The sequence below is a fragment of the Canis aureus genome, chromosome 17, assembly GCF_053574225.1.
Source record: "Canis aureus isolate CA01 chromosome 17, VMU_Caureus_v.1.0, whole genome shotgun sequence".
Lineage (NCBI taxonomy): Eukaryota > Metazoa > Chordata > Mammalia > Carnivora > Canidae > Canis > Canis aureus.
In genome coordinates, this window is record NC_135627.1 from 30,743,897 (window position 1) to 30,763,739 (window position 19,843).

The following is a 19,843-nucleotide window of genomic DNA, read 5'->3' on the forward strand; positions in this document are numbered from 1 at the left end:
AGGGGAGAAAAAAAAGACCTGCTACTTTTTAGGCAATGTAGTATGTACTTTATATGTGTTATATAATTTAAATTTTATAATAGTCATAGTAAAGAGATGTTATTTGATCACCAGTTTATACATTTTGCAAATTCAGGAATTGTGTGTAACTTGTTAGCTCAAGAGCACATAGTATTTGTCCAAAGTCAGGATTTGAATTCAAGTCTGTTTGACTTTAAAGATCATGGTTTTTGTGTCTTGTATCTTGTAGAATACAAAGGTACTGTTATATAAATGTGATAGTACTGGAAGTATAATCCTTTTCTATGAAAAATACTTTGTTTTGAAATACATCGTTACTAAAAAGTTTCTAGAGTTTCAGCATTTAAAGCAGGTCTTTCCAAAACATAAGACTTGCTTGTCACATCAATGAGAACTAAACTTTCAGCTTTGTCTACCCTTTTTTCTTAATTTTAATTAAGGCTTAGACAGGCTAATGGAGTTTATGTGCAGCCACAGTCAGGCTTCTGTCCACTTTCAGCCCAAGGCAGGACCTTGGTACCCACCTACCTAAGAGAGCAGAGATAATCCACATGAAATGATGCCAATAATGGGAACACAAAAATTGGGAGACCTCCACAGCTGCCTGCAGAAGAGAGGCCTGGTGCAGACAGATGGGGACATAGCACATGGAGGGCTAGCGTGGGTAGAGGTGTACTGTCTTGGCTAGTATGCAGATCTCGATGTGTTACTTATTTTTGTGGAAGAAAGGAGGCTGGAAGTATTATCTCATCTTTTTCCCTTCTGGGGATATTATCTACTTTTAGCTAAAGGAGTACTGGAGCATGGAGAGAAAATACTTTCCCCAGAAAGGCTTACCTAAAATTGTGTGCAAGTTCAAGAAACTCAAGTAATTAAAATTTTACATTTTTAAAACACATAAATGTTCTCTTTTACTCATCAGGTGTGCAAAACCCATTCTGGTATTCTTGGAAAGGGCTTAGCTCTTTCTCATTCACCAACTATATTAGAGGCACTTGAAGGAAACTTACCACTTCAAATCCAAAGCAATGAACAGTCCTTTCTGGATGATTTTATTGCTTGTGTTCCAGGATCAAGTGGTGGGAGGCTTGCAAGGTAATATGCTTTATTTAAGTACTACAATTACTGACTTTCAAGACTTGCCTCAATCTTCATTTCTGGAGAGAAACAAAAGGAAAGTTATTAGGATTTTAAAATGCAGCCAAAAATAATCTGGTTTGTGTGTTTTGAACTTGCTGAAATATAAAATGGTAAATACTTGCTGAAATATAAAATGGTAAATACTCAGTAAATACTTGCTGAAATATAAAATGGTAAATATAAAATGTTTTTAAAATACATGGTAGTTGATGATTTTAAAGTTTCCTAGGTGAATTTTTATTTTAAAAAATTGGTGCACATGGTATAATTGAGAAGTGTATGTATTTGATAGTAACATTTACTATCTAGAATAAAATTTATCACTGTATTTTATTTTAATAAGATTTCTTTTGAAGTCTACCAATAATACAAATATAAATTAAGAATTTAAATATAAAAAAAGAATTTAAGTGTAATCAGTTGAGGTTGTAAAGTTCTCATTGATTTTGTTACTATTTGCTTTTCTTTTTTTAATGAAAAGAAAACAATAGACTGGCTTGTGTGATCTTACTAATAAATAGAAAAGTCTAATTTCTTCCCAGTTTTATTTTTTTAAAGAGATTCCTCTGTAGTTTTTAAAAACCAAAAACCAAAATGTTGACTGGAGAACAGAAAATATTTTAAGTCAGCCTCACTGCTAACTTTGTGTAACATGTGACAGAATTAGTTATTACTCATCTCCCAAGACAACTTGAATGTAGATCATACAATGAATTCAAGAATGAATATCCCAAAGTATAGAAATTTGACAGAATTTTCATGGAAGGGAAGGTAGTACGGGACAATAGTTGAAAAATTGTGTGAAGAGAAAATTAACAGTGTATCTTTAACCTTGCTGTTCTCAAGCAAACAGAATGCCATTTCTATCACCGCTTTTACAGAGGAGCTGTTCTTTCCCAGGTTTTCAGGCTGGCAGATTACAGCACATCTTCCTCAGTAAGAATGAGTGTACTTAGGACTTCAAATATATATAACCTAAATTCATTTTCTCAGTTATTTTATGTCAGCCATATTAAAATTTCAAGTTTTCTAATTTTAAAATTATTTCTATTTTATTTATTAAAACCAGAAATCTCCTATACTTTGGCATATTTTTATTGAATTTGTCATTAACAATTTGCAAGGGAGATGCTCGTGATTGTCACTGGGTGGGAAATGAAGATACCGTTTTAGCACTTCGTTTGATACAAGTTTTATTCAGTTGGTTTAATTTCATGTTAATCATTAAAGATATTTATGAATGTTTAGTTTTGCTTGTTTTTTCATCACTGCCAGGTGGCTTCAGCCAGACTCCTATGCTGATCCTCAGAAAACATCTTTAATCCTTAACAAGGATGATATTCGTTGTGGTTGGCCTACCACCATAACTGTTCAAACAAAAGACCAGTATGGGGATGTGGTACATGTTCCAAATATGAAGGTAATTATATCAGAATTAAATTTATAGTCATCAAAGTACTAACTATTTTAACTAATAAAATTTTAGAAAACACAAGTGATTTTTAGAGTCCATTTGCAGTACTGTCTTTATATTTATAAATAGAAGAAGCCAAAAAATTGTTTAAAAGATTTATTTAAATTAATTAGTACACGCTTTTCCAAATTGTTGTTTGTTTCTTGCATTTTGTTAGGAGCTATGGTGATTCAAGGGAAGGATAAGAAAGTGTCCATATACGCACATAGAGGGAAGGCCCTTAATATATAGTGGTTGAGTAATTCAGTGAAAGAACACATTTAAAAATTTTTTATGTATTCTTTAAAAGACTCGAATACACTGGATGATAGATGTTAAGGAGGGCACGTGATGTACTGAGCACTGGGTATTGTATAAGACTGATGAATGAATCACTGAACTGTATACACTAATAATACACTAAATGTTTATTGAATTTAAATTTAAAAAAGACTCAATATATTTTGGATTTGGTACTGTTGAAACAACATTCAAAATATAATATTGATATATATTAAATTAGAAATACATGATGGAGACTCCAAAAACTAAAGATAAAACTATCCTGTGATCCAGTAATCATATTCGACTGGTTATTTACCCTAAAATACAAAAACACTAATTCAAAAGGATGCATTCACCTCTATGTTTATTGCAGCATTATTTACAATAGCTAAATTATGGAAGCAGTGCAAGTGTCCATCGATAGATGAAGAGATGAAGAAAAGGTGGTATACACACACACATACACACAATGGGATATTCAGCTATAAATAAAATGAAATCTTGTCATTTGCAAAAACATTGATGGTGCTAGAGTATAATGCTAAGCGAAAGAATTCAGAGAAAGACAAATATTAAATAATTTCACTTATATGTGAAATTTAAAAAACAAAACTAAGGGAAAAAAAGAGAGAAACTAAGAAACAGACTCTTAACTATAGAGAACAAACTGATGGTTACCAGAGGGGAAGTAGGCTGGAGGATGATGGCTGAAATAGGTGATAGGAGTATACCTTTAGTGTGATAAGCACACTGAGTAAGGTATAGAATTGTTGAATCGTTATATTGTATACCTGAAACACTGTAAATTAACTGTACTGGAATTAGAATCAGAAACTTAATTAAAAAAATAGAAATACATGAATTTGTATGGCAAAAAAAAAGGAGAATGGAAATATCAAGTGCTGTATTAATGAATATAGTTATCTGGATACTTCTTTCCTGAAACTTTAGTTAATAATGACATTTTGGAGCATATTGTGATGCATAAAATGAATCCAGTATGATACAATTAATGTAAATATCTCATTTAAAACTTTTAGTATATTTCTAAAGAAATGTGTATTGAATGAAAATTTGTTATAGGCAATTCCCCAGCCACCCCCACCCCTTCAAAGATATGTTACAAAATGATTTGGTTGTTTGAAACTTAGAATTGGTTAAGCCACAAAATCCTGCTCATTTACAGAGTAGTTGGTAAAAGGAAGCAGAATAGCTATTATTCTACAACATCTCAGTACTCATTATAAAATTGTTCAGTGATTTACTTCAAGGTTTATAGTACATGGGCAAATGTGCTTCTGATGTTAATTTATTTAGAGTAAATATAGTTGTTGAAACAAAGATTAAATCAAAATATATGTATAAAATTAGTGGCTGTAATTTAAAAAAGTCAAGTGTCTTTAAATTTGAAAGCATTTACTTTTTATTTTTTCCCTTTTTTTCTTTTTATTACATTTAAAGTTTAAAGCTTTTAATGATGGCAGTGTATATAAGCTGAAGAATTTTACTATATACCTTTAAACTTCTGTAATTTAAATATAAGATGGAGGGGATCCTTGGGTGGCTCAGCAGTTTAGTGCCTGCCTTTGGCCCAGGGTGTGATCTTGGAGTCCCGGGATCAAGTCCCACATTGGGCTCCCTGCATGGAGCCTGCTTCTCCCTCTGCCTGTGTCTCTGCCTTCTCTCTCTGTGTCTCTCATGAATAAATAAATAAAAACGTAAATAAATAGAGAGAGAGGAAGGAAGGAAGGAAAGATTTGTTGTATTTCCAGGGCATTATGTCAGTCCAAATTTTTTTATTATGTGTTATTTTTTAAGTCTTCTTAATGGAGTACATTTTCTTCTGCAGAACATTACAGCTGAAATTGAGATTTCTAAAAAATTTTATGTAATAAATTGTATTTATATAATTTATTATGTATAAATTATATATATATTTATAAAGTTGTTATTTATTTATTTGAGAGAGATAGAGATAGAGAGCATGAGCAGAAGGGAGAGGGAGAAACAGGCTCTCCACTAAGCAAAGAGCCTGATGCAGGGCTCGATCAGGACCCTGTGATGATGACCTGGGCCAAAGGCAGACACTTAACTGATTAAGCCACCCTGGTGACCCAAGATTAGTTTAGTGCTTTAAAATATGTGGAGATTGTGTAAAAGCATTCATACTTGAATTACCTGATAAAGTAATTTAATGTTATTCCCTGTAAGAATTCAAGAATTCAGTGTAGGTTTGTTCTGCTATCTTGTACTTTATGAATGGTAGAATTTATTTTTATGTTTTGATATCTATGGTTATTTATTCCAAAAATCAAGGCCTCTTTTACACGATGTGTTCCAGGTTCACATTGTAGAACTATCTTGTGGTCATTCTGGCACACCTCTGAAAGGAATGCCCAAGACAGACCAGTGGTCACATTAAATTTATGGAGTTATGGGTCTGTACTTGTTAATTGCTTCTTTTAATGTGTCATGGACAATTATATAATAATAATATTTGGTTTTTGTGATATGGTTAGGTGGAAGTGAAAGCTGTTCCTGTTTCTCAGAAAAAAACATCTTTACAACAAGAGCAAGTGAAAAAACCTCAAAGGATCCCTGGCAGCCCTGCAGTAGCAGCTGCACCTTCTAATACTGATATGACCTTTGGCGGGCTGGCATCACCAAAGCTGGATGTTTCATATGAACCAATGATAGTGAAGGAGGCTCGGTATATTGCCATAACAATGATGAAGGTAATTTATTTCACTGCTAGAGAAGTTTTATTATTTACTATATATTCATTTAACAGACATTTCAGTGATCCAAATGTAGACACAATATTTCAGGTCTAGAGAGCTATTGATAAATACAAGCTTGGAATACTTTAGGGGGGATGATTTATTTTCCTCCAAAGAGGATTTTCATTTGTTTTCTGGCAGATGCATAGGGGATTCCAGTAATAGATCAAGTTAATCCAGTCAGAGATTGAAATGGCTGAAAACTGAATTTCATTTCCTACAAAAGTATTTGTCTATTTTCGATTTGCCATTTCTCCTAGGATAGCCCTTCAGGAATTCATTTACCTCGCCCCCTTCGATTATTGGGTTCCCTTACATGCCAGCCTTATGTCTTTGGGTTTCCTACTTCTTTGGGGCTTTTTGCTCTACAATGCCTTTAGGCATTTTTAAAAATATTTTGTGTAGCATATTTAGTTCTCTTCATAGGCAACATTATACTAAATTAACAAGGTGAGCATAAGTTAAAGCAGGAGTTAGGAATTGTGCCAGTAACAGAGAACAATGGTGAGCCATTGAAGGCTTTCAGTTAGGGGAACAACACAATTAGATTTGTGTTTTATATAGATCATAGTGGAATATGGAGAATAATTGGACAGATGATCAAAAGGCATGACTAGGTTAAGTCTCTTTAGTAGATTATTGACTTAGTGCGATGAGATGTGCTAATCCTTTGAACTAATGAAAAGAGATTCAAAAGATATTTAGTCAGTAAGACTTGATGGCTGAAGGGGATGGAGTAAAGAGAAGTAAGAATTAAAAAGTGAAATTCACAGTTTGACCTTAAGTAGAAAGATTTACAATACTGAAGGAGGAACAGATATTGGTTGAGGAAGATAATCGTTTTGGATGTGATAAGTTTTAGATATCTCTGAAATATCCATGCAAAGTTATATATAAAAGATACATTCACATTGTCTATACAAATGTGAAGATCACAGATCTGACCTTAAGAAAAGAATTTGAGAGAATTAGCACTTGGAATACTCATGATATCATGGAAGCAGATGAAATACATCTTCCATTTTGAGTGAAGGGAGACGTTCCAAGACAGGATCTTGAGAAACACCAATATCAGTGATTCTCAAACTTCTGTCTACATCAAAATCATCTGGAGCACTTATTTAAAAAGGAGATTTTCCAATAATATGAAGATTTAGATTCAGTACATCTTCAGATGAGGTTCAAGAATTTGTGACTATGCAGAGTGATTCAAATTCAAAACCTAAACTTTGAGAAACATTGGTTTATAAAATAGGTAAGAGAAAAAAAGAAAAAAAAACAAAGAAGCCAAGAGTATTAGCCAAAGAGGTAAGACATTAAGCTAGGACCAGTGTTTACTTTTTGCCACTTTCTCCCCACTTAACATACAGTAATTTGTGTAATCCTCACAATAGCCCTATAAATTGCTGTTTTTATTCCCATTTTACATATGTGAAAACTAAAGCACAGAGAGGTTAAGTAATTTGTTCAAGGCCACTAGCGTCAGGGAGTTTGACTCCATAGTTGATTTTCCTGAGGACTTCTTCCAACTACTTTATGGCATATCTTGAAAGTAAAGAAAGAGCAGTTTGGGAAGGGTTAATAGTGTTAAGCTGCAGAAGCAAAGTTTTGAAAAGGATCTAGATACAATGAATTCATCAATGATCTTGGCAGGAGCAGTCTTAAAGGAAGGCATTGTAAGTTGAAGAATTTATAGATGCAGAGGAAGTGAAAATAAAAACAAAATGAGTAGATTAAGTCTTTCAAGATGTTTGGTTATAAGAAGACAGAGGAAATGGAATCAAGTGAAGGCTTTCGAGTTTGAGATGAATAGAGAAAGACTTGGATCTTTTAATATTGTTGAGACAATCCAGAAGGAAACCAGGAAGATGGGTGGAGAGATAATAACAGAGTTTAGAGCTCCAGACTCTTTACAGGGGTGAGGTGGGCCTTAAATAGGAGTATTTCCTCTTTTATCCTACAGGAGAGGAAAAAGAAAGTAATTAATTCAGTTGCTAGTGAATTTATAAAATGTGCAGCCAAAAGAATTATTTATTATGGTAGTAATTATACTTTTAAATTGGATTAGGACTGATGAATGTTAGGGTTAGGATTTTAAAACAAAGGGGGGAAAATGAAATATTTGTTGTGGAGATTGAAAGAGAACAGATAAAATTTATCAGCTATCTTTGAAAAATCAGATGAAACTGGAGATCCTGTATTAACATTGCAGTGTATGTCATATGAACATGGATAAGGTAATCATTTGGATTGATTCAGCTTGAAGTTTACCAGAGAACTCCACAAATGAATAGTGTGAGAAGGGAGAGTTCAGCAGATGGTAGTTAAAGAAAGGACAACCCAATCAGTTTGGACAGGATGATAGACACATAGATAGATCCAGAGAGAGAGTAGGGGTGAAAAGGACTAGTAATCTAAGAATAGATACCATAGGAGTCACTGAAGCAGAAAACTGTGAGCAGGCCCTTTTGTTGTGATTCTGAGAAAGAAAATTCTGTGGAATGTCACAGGTCTGTGACTTTCAGTGTGAGTGGCTAAAGTAGAGTTGGAGTTAAGTTTGTTGAGATTGAAGATTTGGATGAAAAAGCTGGAGTTTTGGATGAGTCATCCAGTGACTTAAAGAATTCAAAGATAAACATTCTTATTCACTCCCACTTTTATGTAAGGGATTTACTTTCTGGTCCCCTTAACTCCCTCATCATTCTTTTAGTTTCCTATGAACATGCTTCAATTCGTACAATTTCTTTTGAAAATCCAGTTACCAAAACTAGATGCAGTTTTTCAAGACTATTTGGAGTGTCTTAGGGTTAGAGCATTTACAGAATATCATTCCCACACTGACTCTGAGATATCCGTGCATGTTCAAGGAAAGGGATTTTCTAGATCAGCCACTCACACATACTGTGTACTACTCAGCAGTCAGACAAATACTGTGAAGGATGGAAAAATAAGATATGATCTATTCTTTCATTAGTAAATGTAATGATATGTATTTTGAGGGGAAATGGTGGAGTGGAAAACACACTGTGCTGGGAATCTGGAACCCTAGGTTTTCCTGCTAGACCTAACCTTAAGTGGCATTTTCTCGTTTATGATTTTTTAGTAGATAAAGGCAGCTAGATCTTTTCTAAATCACATTCATGAAAATAGGAAGGGTGAGAGAAAGGAAAGAGGCTTGTGAGTAATGTGGGTGTCCCTTTTTTATTTACTATGAATATAAGTTAGAAGTGAATGAGCAGTTGGAGAACTTTACATGAACTTTGGAAGATAATGGTCAATTGGGCAATGATGCAGGACTATAAGAATATTGGGAATAATGTGACTAGTTTCAGGTTCCTACAGTCCATTTTTGTCTTTATATTTCACCCTAATTTTTTATGGACTTTTTTGTTATTTTTATTTAGAAACAGATTGTTCTGCAGGTCCAGTTGCAGCAATCTTTATATTATGGATACATACCCTGTTTTGGTTATGTGGATTACAAATCCCCTTCTCCCAGGTGAAGGCTTATCCTTGCCCTTTATTTATAGTATCTTTGGGAGAAATCTAAAATTTTAATGTACTTAAAAGATGCTTTTTTCTCTAAATTTGTTTGTTTGTTACATTGGAGTCTTTAACATACCTATAATTTATTTTTGTAAAGGGTCTGAGGCAGGTAATTGAGTTTTTCTTTTTCTTCTATGTGGAGAACCAGTTGTCTCAGCACCATTTATTGTTTTATCACTGCCTTAAAAATATTTCTAATGAGTTACTGGTCTTGATGGAATTTCTTTCTTTACTGGATTCTTTCTCGTCTCTTTCTTTTAAAGGTTTATGAAAATTACTCATTTGAAGAACTGCGTTTTGCATCACCAACTCCTAAAAGGTAAGGATCATTTTTGCAACACATAGCCAAGACATGTATTGTCACCTGCTGCAACTGAAATCATGCTGCATTCCAACTTCATTTTCCTTAAGTAGATATTTTATAGCATTTTTTTATTTCCAGTAGAGATTTACTATAGATTTTATATTGTGTAGTTTTGTAGATAGAATATATTGCAATACTGCCAGTATGTTACATAATACTAAGATACTAGAGAAAGACTAAGTAGTATCTAAAAAGATATATATTGGCTTGTTTAGGATTGTTTAGTTTGTTTTTTCAGGGTTTTCTTCTCTCCTTCATCTAATGAGTTACAGAGTGATTTCAGTGTATGTTGTGCTTGTATTTTTAATTCTGAGGTCTTACTTTTTCAGCCCCTGAGTAGTTTTAACTCCAGATTTGAGCAGTTTTTTTGACTTATTACTTTATTTGCTTGTTAGGAGAAGTGCTTTTTAAAATGGAAGACTTGAAAAAATTATTAGATGAAGAGACTACTACCTCCATAAAATTTAGAAGAAGCTCCAAAGTGAACCTGAAAAAATTCTTACACATTTCATAATATCACATGACTTATTAAAAATTAACAGGTTGTTGTGACTTTATTCTAACATGGATTCAAAACAGGATTTCCTGTAAAAATAGCCAAATTTTAAGAATGTATCTTTGTCTAGAAATAGGGAATTAACATTCTGTCTCAAGCTTAATTTTAGTTACAAAACACTCATACAATGGAAGCATATGATTTTTATAAAATAAATATGAACTATAGATTTATAGCATGTTAAATAAGAGAAAATGGTCATTTGCCAGTAAATAGTTTTTCATGTACGTTAGGCATTTTAAACCTAATCAAAATAGTCTCAAGTAAATGCATTATTTATTTAGCAATACTATTAAGCATCTGCTGTGTGAAGAACTGATACAGGCTCTGGGATACTTGTATGAACAAAATAGACAAGGTACTAGTTGTTAGGACATTCACATTCCTGTGGAGAAACAAACTATAAGTAAACAAAACAGGATTAATAAGTAAGGTTTTTTGATAGAGAGTGATGGGGATAGGATAGGCCACCAAAGTATTGGGGGATAGGAGAGGCCTGTGTGAGGTGGTCTTTTTTGATTGGAGAGCTGGATGGTAGTTGGCAATGTTAAGATTTAGAGGAAGTTCATTCTAGGCAGTGAAAATCTAGAGTGGAGAGACCTTGTTGTCTTTGAGAAACTGGAAGAGAGTGGTGCAGGAGAGTAGTAAGCAAAAAGGAAAATGGTTGAGGATGAGATCAGAGAGGTAGGTGATGGCCTTATTATATAGGGACTAAGTAAGCTAAGTTAAAGAGTTTGAATTTTCTTCTATGCAAATTAATTTAGTAGGTTTTAAGCGAAGGAGTGATATAATCTGACTTATAGTTTTAAAAAGATCATTCTGGCTACTCTCTGGAGAATGAATTACAGAGGAGCAGAGCAGGAGTGGGAACAGAGAGATGAGTTAGAGACTGTTAGGTGTTTTGGAGGAGGTGTAGGAGGGAGTTAGAAGTGGGAATGAAGAGAGTGGATAGATTTGGGGTACTCAGAAGGTGAAGCTGATAACCTGCTGCCAGAATAGAAATAGGAAGTGAAAGAAAGAGAAGATTAAGAAGGATTTTTTTTCAGCTTCAGCAATGATATAGAGTATGTAGCAGTATAGCAGTATGGGGGTCGGCCAGTTTTGGCCTGCAAACCATATCAGGCCTATTTGTAAAGAAAGTTATTTTAGAGCATAGTCTTACTCATTAACGATGTATCATCTATGGCTACTTTTTGTAGAGTTAACTAGTATGGCAGACTGGCACAGTAGACTAAAATATCATCACTGAAAATGTTACTGACTTCTGATGTAGAGTATCATGATTTTTATGAGGGTCAAAAAGTCTGAGAAATGAGTGGGCATTTTTTTTGTTCTGTTTTGTTGGGTGCTGGGATGAGTGAGAAATAGAGTTCTTCTTTGGATATGTTAAAATTGAGATGCTAAGATGCCTCCTAGTTATCTAAGTGGGGATATTTCAGTTTGAAATTTAGGGGAGAAACAAAACTTGGAGTCATCTATTATAAAGATGCTATTTAAAACTGAGGAGTGGATGAATAATCAACTAGGGAGATGCTATTGAAAGAAAGAAGAGCTAGATCCAAACTCTAGGACATTCCATAAGCTAAAAGGTGGTAAGAGGAAAGCCAACAAAATCCTAAGAAACTAGAAGAAAACCTAGGAGAACGTTGCAGAAGCAAAAAGAAAATATTTCAAGAAAGTAGGAGTTGTCAACTATCAAATGCTACTGAGAGATTGCTAAGGATAAAGAAATGACCATTGAATTTGGGGTCATTGGTGACTGACAGAAGCGATTGCAGTGAGTGGTGCTGGGAACAAAAGTCTAACTAGGATAAGTTGTGGAAGAGAACTGGGAATGAAGAAATGGACAGGGATTTAGACAATTCTTTACATGAGTTTTGACATAAATGGGAAAAAGGACATGAGACTTTATTAGAGATTATTGTAGTACCAAAGGGTATTTAAGAAGGGAGATTCTGAAGTTTGTATAGAAATGAGATGGAAATAGAATGGTTTAATAAAGTGGGAGAAATTGATAATGAAAGAGAACAAGCAAGGTAATTATAGCATGGAAGTGTTGAGGAATGAGATTCACAGCACAAATGAGGGGGCTGGCTTTAAATAAGACCCAGGGCACTCCTTGCATTACAACAGGACAGAAGGTAGAAAAATGGAAAGTAGATTTATTAATCTGATTACAACTTTTGGGTTGTATCTAATTGCTTCAGTTTCACACTGAAAAAAATGGTGAGGTCATGATCCTCTGAGAATGAGGAAAGGAAGAAAAAATGAAATTCAATCATTTTGGAGGATAGGAACACATACTATGGCAGGACAATAGGACTGCCGTTTATTGTAATAATACAGTTAGAAATTATCTCAATGATGTTTTCAGCTATTTAACCAAAAGCAAATTTTCCAGTATCCATCTTATTTCTTTTCAGACCCAGTGAGAATATGCTGATCCGTGTCAATAACGATGGTACTTATTGTGCAAATTGGACTCCAGGGGCTATTGGACTCTATACTATTCATGTGACCATTGATGGCATTGAAATAGGTATTCTTTTTCTAAATTATGAGTTACTTAGTGCAAACAGCCAGAATCAAAATTGTCTTTCTGTTCTAATTTTCACCTTAACTTATATTGTAGAGACATGGACAAGTTTCATCACTTATTTGGAGCTTCATTTCCTCCTTTACAATGAGTACTTAATTAGTGCATTCATAACATCTCAAAATTTTGTAATAATTTCTGATATCATTATAGCACTCATGACTCCTTTCCTATTCTCTAATGTGACTATTTAGGTATGATCTCCTCTCTGTTGCTAAATTTATAACCATGTGCATACCTTATCTCCCCATGATGGTTTGTATATTTTCCTGGCATAGAGCAGAGACCATCTCATTCATCCTTGTATCTCCCAGTCTAGCTCAGTGCCTGGCACATAATGGCCACTCAATAAATAATGAATGAATGAATGAATTTCTTTTATCCACCACTAACTTTGAAAAGTATATTGCTTCTTCTTTGGGCATTAACCTTTTACTTTTCTTTGTTATTAAACTATTCATAAAATAGGACAACAGTAGAACAAGAAACTCTGATAAGTGTTTATCAGTATGAATTCCTTATAACAATAATTCCTGATGCTTTTCAAGAGAAAGGGCTTCTATGATGAGATAGATTGGGAAGACCTAAAACTCTCATCTTAGACATTCATACGGTTCACACTAACATAGAAGGAATTCTGAATGCTCTGAAATTAAGAATCTTGTCTAACTTTGTTTAACCCTTATCCGGAGATCCTTAGCCTATAGGGAAGAGGGAGTCAAGGTAGAGATAAAAGCAACACTGGTTACCATTCCACCAAAATACCCTTGGGGAATTCTGGTTTAAGTAGCTTGTTTTTACAGTGAAGGTAAAGAGACACTTTACATTGATGTAACTGTATAGAAAATGCATTGATGTAACTGTATAGAATCAGATCTGTCAGATTCCCCTATACTGTTCCAGAGACCTTTATCCTCAGTCTTTGTTGCACTCTCCTTTATTTCAACATATCCATAAAGCCTTTAGTTCAACAAACTTTAGTTGGTTTTGAGCAAAACGTTTTAGAGAAGACAGTTCCTGTTAAATGCTAACAATTGCTGATGATTGCAAGCTAAAATGGGCAAACAAAATCACCTGAAGTAGAATATAATAGTGACACACAAGAGGTACAAATTATTAGAATTCAAAAGTGGAGGTAGTCAAGAATGGTTTAATCTATGCTAATAGTGGGCTGAAGAAAATTGATACAAGGTAGATAAGAAAAATCCATTTATATTTGTTGTTTGAAATGAAACTGAAGAAAATCATTCATGTTTACTTAACATCACCCATTTTCTTTCCTACATTTTGAATTCAACTTTTTCCCAAGGTGACCAAACTGTCAGTAGGCTGAGACCTTGCTTGACTAGGCAAGGATATATAATAACTCATTAGAAGAATGATGATATTAAAAGCTAATGTTTATTGAGCACTTACTATATGCCTACATTGTTTTATGCACTCCTTATATATTGTCTCACTCTCACAATAGTTCAGTGAGGTAGGTGCTATTTTCATTCTCATTTTACAGATGAAAACATTTAGGCACAGAGAGTCAGACAATTAGTGACAGATGTGGGAAAAACCAAGACAGTCTTAACATCTTAACATGAGACCCCAGGGTTTAACCACCATGTTGCATTGCCTGCTGGTCAGAATGGTAATTGGTGTAGCTGATGTAATCTGATAGGATGATAAGGTGCAGCAACAATCTGATGTTGTGAGCTTACATTTAACCTCATAAAGATTTCTTGATTTCCTTTTTATTCTTTTTTAATATCATTTCTTTGTTCCACATAAAGAATAGTAGCCCCTTCTCTTTTCTTGAACCTCTGAGACACTCATTTGGAATACGAAGGCCATTTTTCAAATATTTCTCTTTTTTAAAAAATTTTCATTTAAATTCCATTTAGTTAACATAGTGTGATACTAGTTTCAGGTGTACAGTATAGTGATTCAGCACTTCCATACATTACCCGGTGCTCATCACAAGTGTACTCCTTAATCCCCATCACCTATTTCACCCATCCCCTACCCACTCCCCTCTGGTAACCATCAGTTTGTTCTCTATGGTTAGGAGTCTATTTCTTGGTTTGCCTCTCTCTTTTTTAGCTTCTCTTCATTTGTTTTGTTTCTTAAATTCCACATTTGAGTGAAATCATATGGTATTTTTCTTTCTCTGACTTCTTTGACACTGTCAGAGAACTACACTGTAGTTCCATCATTGCAAATGGCAGGATTTCATTCTTTTTTATGGCTGAGTAATATTCCATTGTGTATATACACCACATCTTCTTTATCCATTCATCTATCAGTGGACACTAGTGCTGTTTCCATAATTTAACTGTTGCAAATAATGCTGCCATAAACATTGGGGTGCATATATCGCTTTGAATTAGAATTTTGGTATTCTTTTGGTAAATACCTAGTAGTACAATTGCTAGATCATAAAGTAGTTTTATGTTTAACTTTTTGAGGAAGCTCCATACTATTCTCCAGAGTGGCTGCACCAGTTTATATTCCTACCAGCAGTACAACAGGGTCCCTTTGTCCGCATCCTCGCCAATATCTGTTGTTTCTTGTGTTGTTGATTTTAGCCATTTCTGATAGGCATAAGGTGATATCTTATTGTAGCTTTGATTTTTGTTGTTGTTGTTGTTGTTGTTTTAAGTTTTTATTTAAATTCCAGTTAGTTGGGGCACCAGGGTGAATTAGTGGTTGAGCACCTGCCTTTGGATCAGGTTGTGATCCTGGGGTCCTGGGTTTGAGTTCCACATCAGGCTTCCTAGAAGGAGTCTGTTTCTCCCTCTGGCTATGTCTCTCCTCTCTCTATGTGTCTTTCATGAATAAATGAATAAAATCTTTTTAAAAAGTTAGATAAATTCCAGTTAGTTAACATACAGTGTAATATTAGTTTCAGGTGTACAATATTCAGCACTTCCATACAACACTCATTGCTCATGACAGCAAATGTACTCCGAATCCCCATCACCTATTTAACCCATCCCTGCAACCTACCTCCCCTTTGGTAATTGTAGTGTGTTCTCCATAGTTAAAGAGTCTGTTTTATTTTGTTGTTGTTGTTTTGTTTTGTTTTGTTTTGTTTTAAAAAAAAAAAAAAAGGTCTGTTTTTTAGCTTCTAAATATCAATCACCTTAAAAAGACAGAATTTAGAGGGCAGCCTGGGTGGCTCAGTGGTTTAGCGCCACCTTCAGCCCAGGGCCTGATCCTGGAGACCCTGGATCGAGTCCTGTGTGGGGCTCCTGTGTGGAGCCTGCTTCTCCCTTTGCCTGTGTCTCTTTCCCCCGCCATTCATGAATAAATAAATAAAATCTTAAAAAAAAAAAGAATTTAGATATTTGTTTAAAAGAGTCTGTGAATGTACATAAGGTTAGGTTAAGGATCCTTCCTCCCTTGTATTCTCAAACGTTACAGTTGTCTTCCTTTTCTTACAGATGCTGGCCTTGAAGTTAAAGTAAAAGACCCACCAAAAGGGATGATACCACCAGGAACTCAGCTGGTCAAACCGAAGACAGAACCTCAACCAAATAAGGTTAGGATAGAATGAAATCAGAATCAGAATTTGTCAGACATTTATTAATTTTCTTTATTGATGCTTCAAGGTGGTCATCAAACATCCCATATTTTAGTTGATTTCAGTATTTGAATTCTAAATATCCCTAAATAAGTTTGAAGAGTATTTTGTGGAAATTCTAATCATTTCTAAATTGTAGGACCTATACTTTGAGGCTTCTTTGAATAAATGCTCTAGTAATTTATAGGCCTTGTATACTTCAGTTATTGAAAATTTACAATTAACAAAATTTTTACTGAAAGTAAGTGCATAAAGTTTGCGAGGAAGGTATCTTATGCTGTTAAAAGAATAAATAATTTCCTGACATCTTAAAAAAAAAAAATTTCCTGACATCTAAAAAGTAAGTATAGGAATTTTGGTTAACTACTTATTAAAAAGGAAATATTGGTAATAGAATTTGTATCATACAAAAGATTAAAAAAAATGAATCTTCTCTCCTTTTTATGTCTTCAGAGTTTAGAAAGGATATTATAAATATGTACATTTTAATATTTGTAAAATTCTGTTATAAATAAACCACTGTTCCTTACACAGAGAAAACAATTACAAATAATTTTGAAAACTTTCACAGAATTATAATACTTCCAAATCTGTTTAATTTTCTTACTACTTATAAGCTCTCTATTCTGTAATTTTCCATCTCAACTGTCTGTCTTTGCCTTTCCCAGGTTCGAAAATTTGTGGCCAAGGACAGTGCAGGACTCCGTATCCGTAGCCACCCTTCCCTCCAAAGTGAGCAGATAGGCATAGTAAAAGTCAATGGAACTATCACTTTCATTGATGAGGTAATTTGTAAAGAAACACGTGGTAATAAATTTTGGACAGAAAGTTTTTGCATTGTTTGCATGATAATCAGGTTACTAAATTTTCTGCTAGTATGTTTTAATTGGTTTGGATAGTATTTGGAAAATTATTTTGTGAGATGTGTTCATTGAGTTTCATACATTTTTTTTCTTTATAGCAAAAAAGTGACTAAAATTATATTTTGAAATAAATAAAATTATATTTTTAATCTGAAAGAAAGTTAATTAACAAGTAGAACCTGGGGGCACCCCAGTGGTTCACTTAGTTGAGGGTCTGCCTTTGGCTCAGGTCAGGATCTCAGGGTCCTGGGATCGAGCTCCATTTTGGGCTCCCTGCTCAGCGGGGAACCTGCTTCTCCTTCTCCTTCTGCATCTCTCCACCGTTCATTCTCTCTCTCTCTCTCTCAAATGGATGAATAAAACCATAAAAAAGAAGAAGTTGAACCTCTACAAGTACACATTGAAAATGGGTACAGTTGTCAAATATTTTAAGTGCTGTTTGCTTTTAAAATGTATTTAAAACACACACATATTGCTTTAATTTCTGACAACATATTTTTATAGTAATACGACCAAGTAACTTCTGATTATTAAAATCTAAATTGAGGGGAGGGAAGAACTTACATTCTTTTGAGAGACAAACATTTTATGTTTAAAGTCTCTTAATGTGTGATTTTTTTGTGCTTTTATTCCTAAGTGATGTTGTTTTTATATCTTACCATGTGAATTACCACATTGCTCATCATTCTTTGCTGCTTTTTCTTTAAAGTTTCTCTTTTACTTACCTCCTACAGAAACTAGATTCTTAATCTTCATGTCCACCATTGTTTGCCTGTTTTGTAGCCTTTCAGGTGTTGCTAGCTTCATAGGACTTACAGGTGGATATGGCTTGTTCTTGTTGCTTATTTCCATAGATCCACAATGATGATGGTGTATGGCTGAGACTGAATGATGAGACAATAAAGAAGTATGTTCCCAACATGAATGGTTACACTGAAGCCTGGTGCCTGTCCTTCAATCAGCATCTTGGCAAGAGTCTTCTGGTCCCTGTTGACGTAAGTAAAAGGTGGTTTTAAAACGCATAATAGGTACACTCTATCCTCATTACAGGGCTTTCTTTAATTAAGGCTTTTCAGTTCTGAGGTAAACCACAACTAAATAACTTTTACTTCATAAGTGCTTGATTCTTAAGAGCTGTGTAACGAAGGTGGAGTTTGGCATGACTAAGGACCTTAGTATTACTATGATCCACACAGGCAGGAGGTAATAAAATAAAATGAGGCCTATCGAATTCCTTTCAATGAGGTAGGGATTGAGAGTATAGTTTTTATTTTTTTTCCTTTCTTATTCACACTAATGTTTGAAATGAATTCCAAACTACAGATTGTGAATTCAGTATTAATTATACACTCAAAAACCTGTATAAACATATTCCTTTGTATGTTGCCATTTTGTAATTAGTTCTCTGTGTTTTGTCTAAGTTTGAATCTTTTCTTTCTTGGCTTATTAATCCTATTGTGTTATATTACTATTGTGTAAAAATAAGAAGGATTTTTAGTCTTTTTAGTGGTATTATAGTGAGTTGAAGCTAAATCCTAGTGTCAGAGAACTCATTGAACCTCTTTGACAAATGCAGTAGAGTACTTAGAGTACTTATTACTGTAAATGTAATAGTAACCCATAGCCTTCTTTATAATTTAAACAGAAACATAGGATATTTCTTCCCTTTCATCACCATCAAATATACATACTCTTTATGAGACTGTTCATAAATAGCACTGGTAAAACTTTATTTTAAAAAACCTTAGTATTTTAAACAGTTGAATTTCTTAAAAATCAGTATATAAGGTTAGCTTATTATATCAAGCCATTCAGTGTATTATTTGTTTTCTTTGATAGTCTAGAGTATGTGCTCCAAATGGACAGTTATAAATGATTCTTTGGGAAAAGAAATAATCAAACTTCCTTTTATATTTATTGATCTCCTTCTTTATATTCTTCTATAAATGTTTTGTAATACTACAGTAGGGAGAGATATATCTCTGTATTTTTTACTTATTGGTATGTGTTAAGGTTTGGAGAGTGTTGGCATACTGTTTTACTGAGGTTAAGCTAAAATGATAAATGTATAATTAAAATACCAAGTTTCGAATAAATAAACCAGATCTTTAACTTTCCTCAGATCTGTAATCTGCATTTAAAAATGAAAAATATTTTGACCCCCTGGAAGGAGAGATTAGTCTGGAAGATAAATAATAATTCTTTATTGTCTGTGGCTAAGAAGTTAGCCTTAAATGGTTTGAAACTGTTTTCCACTATCCCTGATAAGGCATTGTATTAAATTACATTATCTTTACCATCTCTCCCACTCCAAAATTTTCTTCTTATTGCTTTGTTTGCTCATTTGAGGAGATGCTTTTGGTAAGAGGCAGATATTCACACAGATAAAACAAGAATAAGCAAAGGTAGAAAGGAGGAACAAGAGATGCTGTGTGTTGAAGTTTTAAATCCCGTGGTTTCATTTTGGAACAGTGGCGTTCCATTATTTGATGCTCTTAAACCCCATTCAAGAGACAATTCGTAATAGACAATCTTCCTGAGGTCAGAGAGAGAAGAGCAGTAACAAGTAGAAGAAAGAAAGCTAAACGGGTAAGCCATACAAATACTTCTTGATGGGTTTTCACTGGAATGTGAAAGAGTTGTCACTGACCTATTTGAAAATATC

General features: G+C 34.0%; 1 protein-coding gene across 13 annotated transcripts in view; it reads left to right on the top strand.

Moving 5' to 3' along the window:
* Window positions 1–19,843, top strand: part of MYCBP2 (MYC binding protein 2) — a 258,579-nt gene that overhangs the window by 155,488 nt on the left and 83,248 nt on the right. For 12 of the 13 annotated variants that reach the window (XM_077855281.1, XM_077855282.1, XM_077855288.1 and 9 more), the window contains 8 exons: window positions 944–1,116; window positions 2,437–2,581; window positions 5,419–5,634; window positions 9,489–9,544; window positions 12,569–12,684; window positions 16,176–16,273; window positions 16,984–17,100; window positions 18,033–18,173. In XM_077855281.1, coding sequence (XP_077711407.1) covers window positions 944–1,116; window positions 2,437–2,581; window positions 5,419–5,634; window positions 9,489–9,544; window positions 12,569–12,684; window positions 16,176–16,273; window positions 16,984–17,100; window positions 18,033–18,173 — 1,062 coding nt within the window. The remainder of the gene's footprint in view (window positions 1–943; window positions 1,117–2,436; window positions 2,582–5,418; window positions 5,635–9,488; window positions 9,545–12,568; window positions 12,685–16,175; window positions 16,274–16,983; window positions 17,101–18,032; window positions 18,174–19,843) is intronic. The other variant, XM_077855286.1, reaches the window with a different exon arrangement.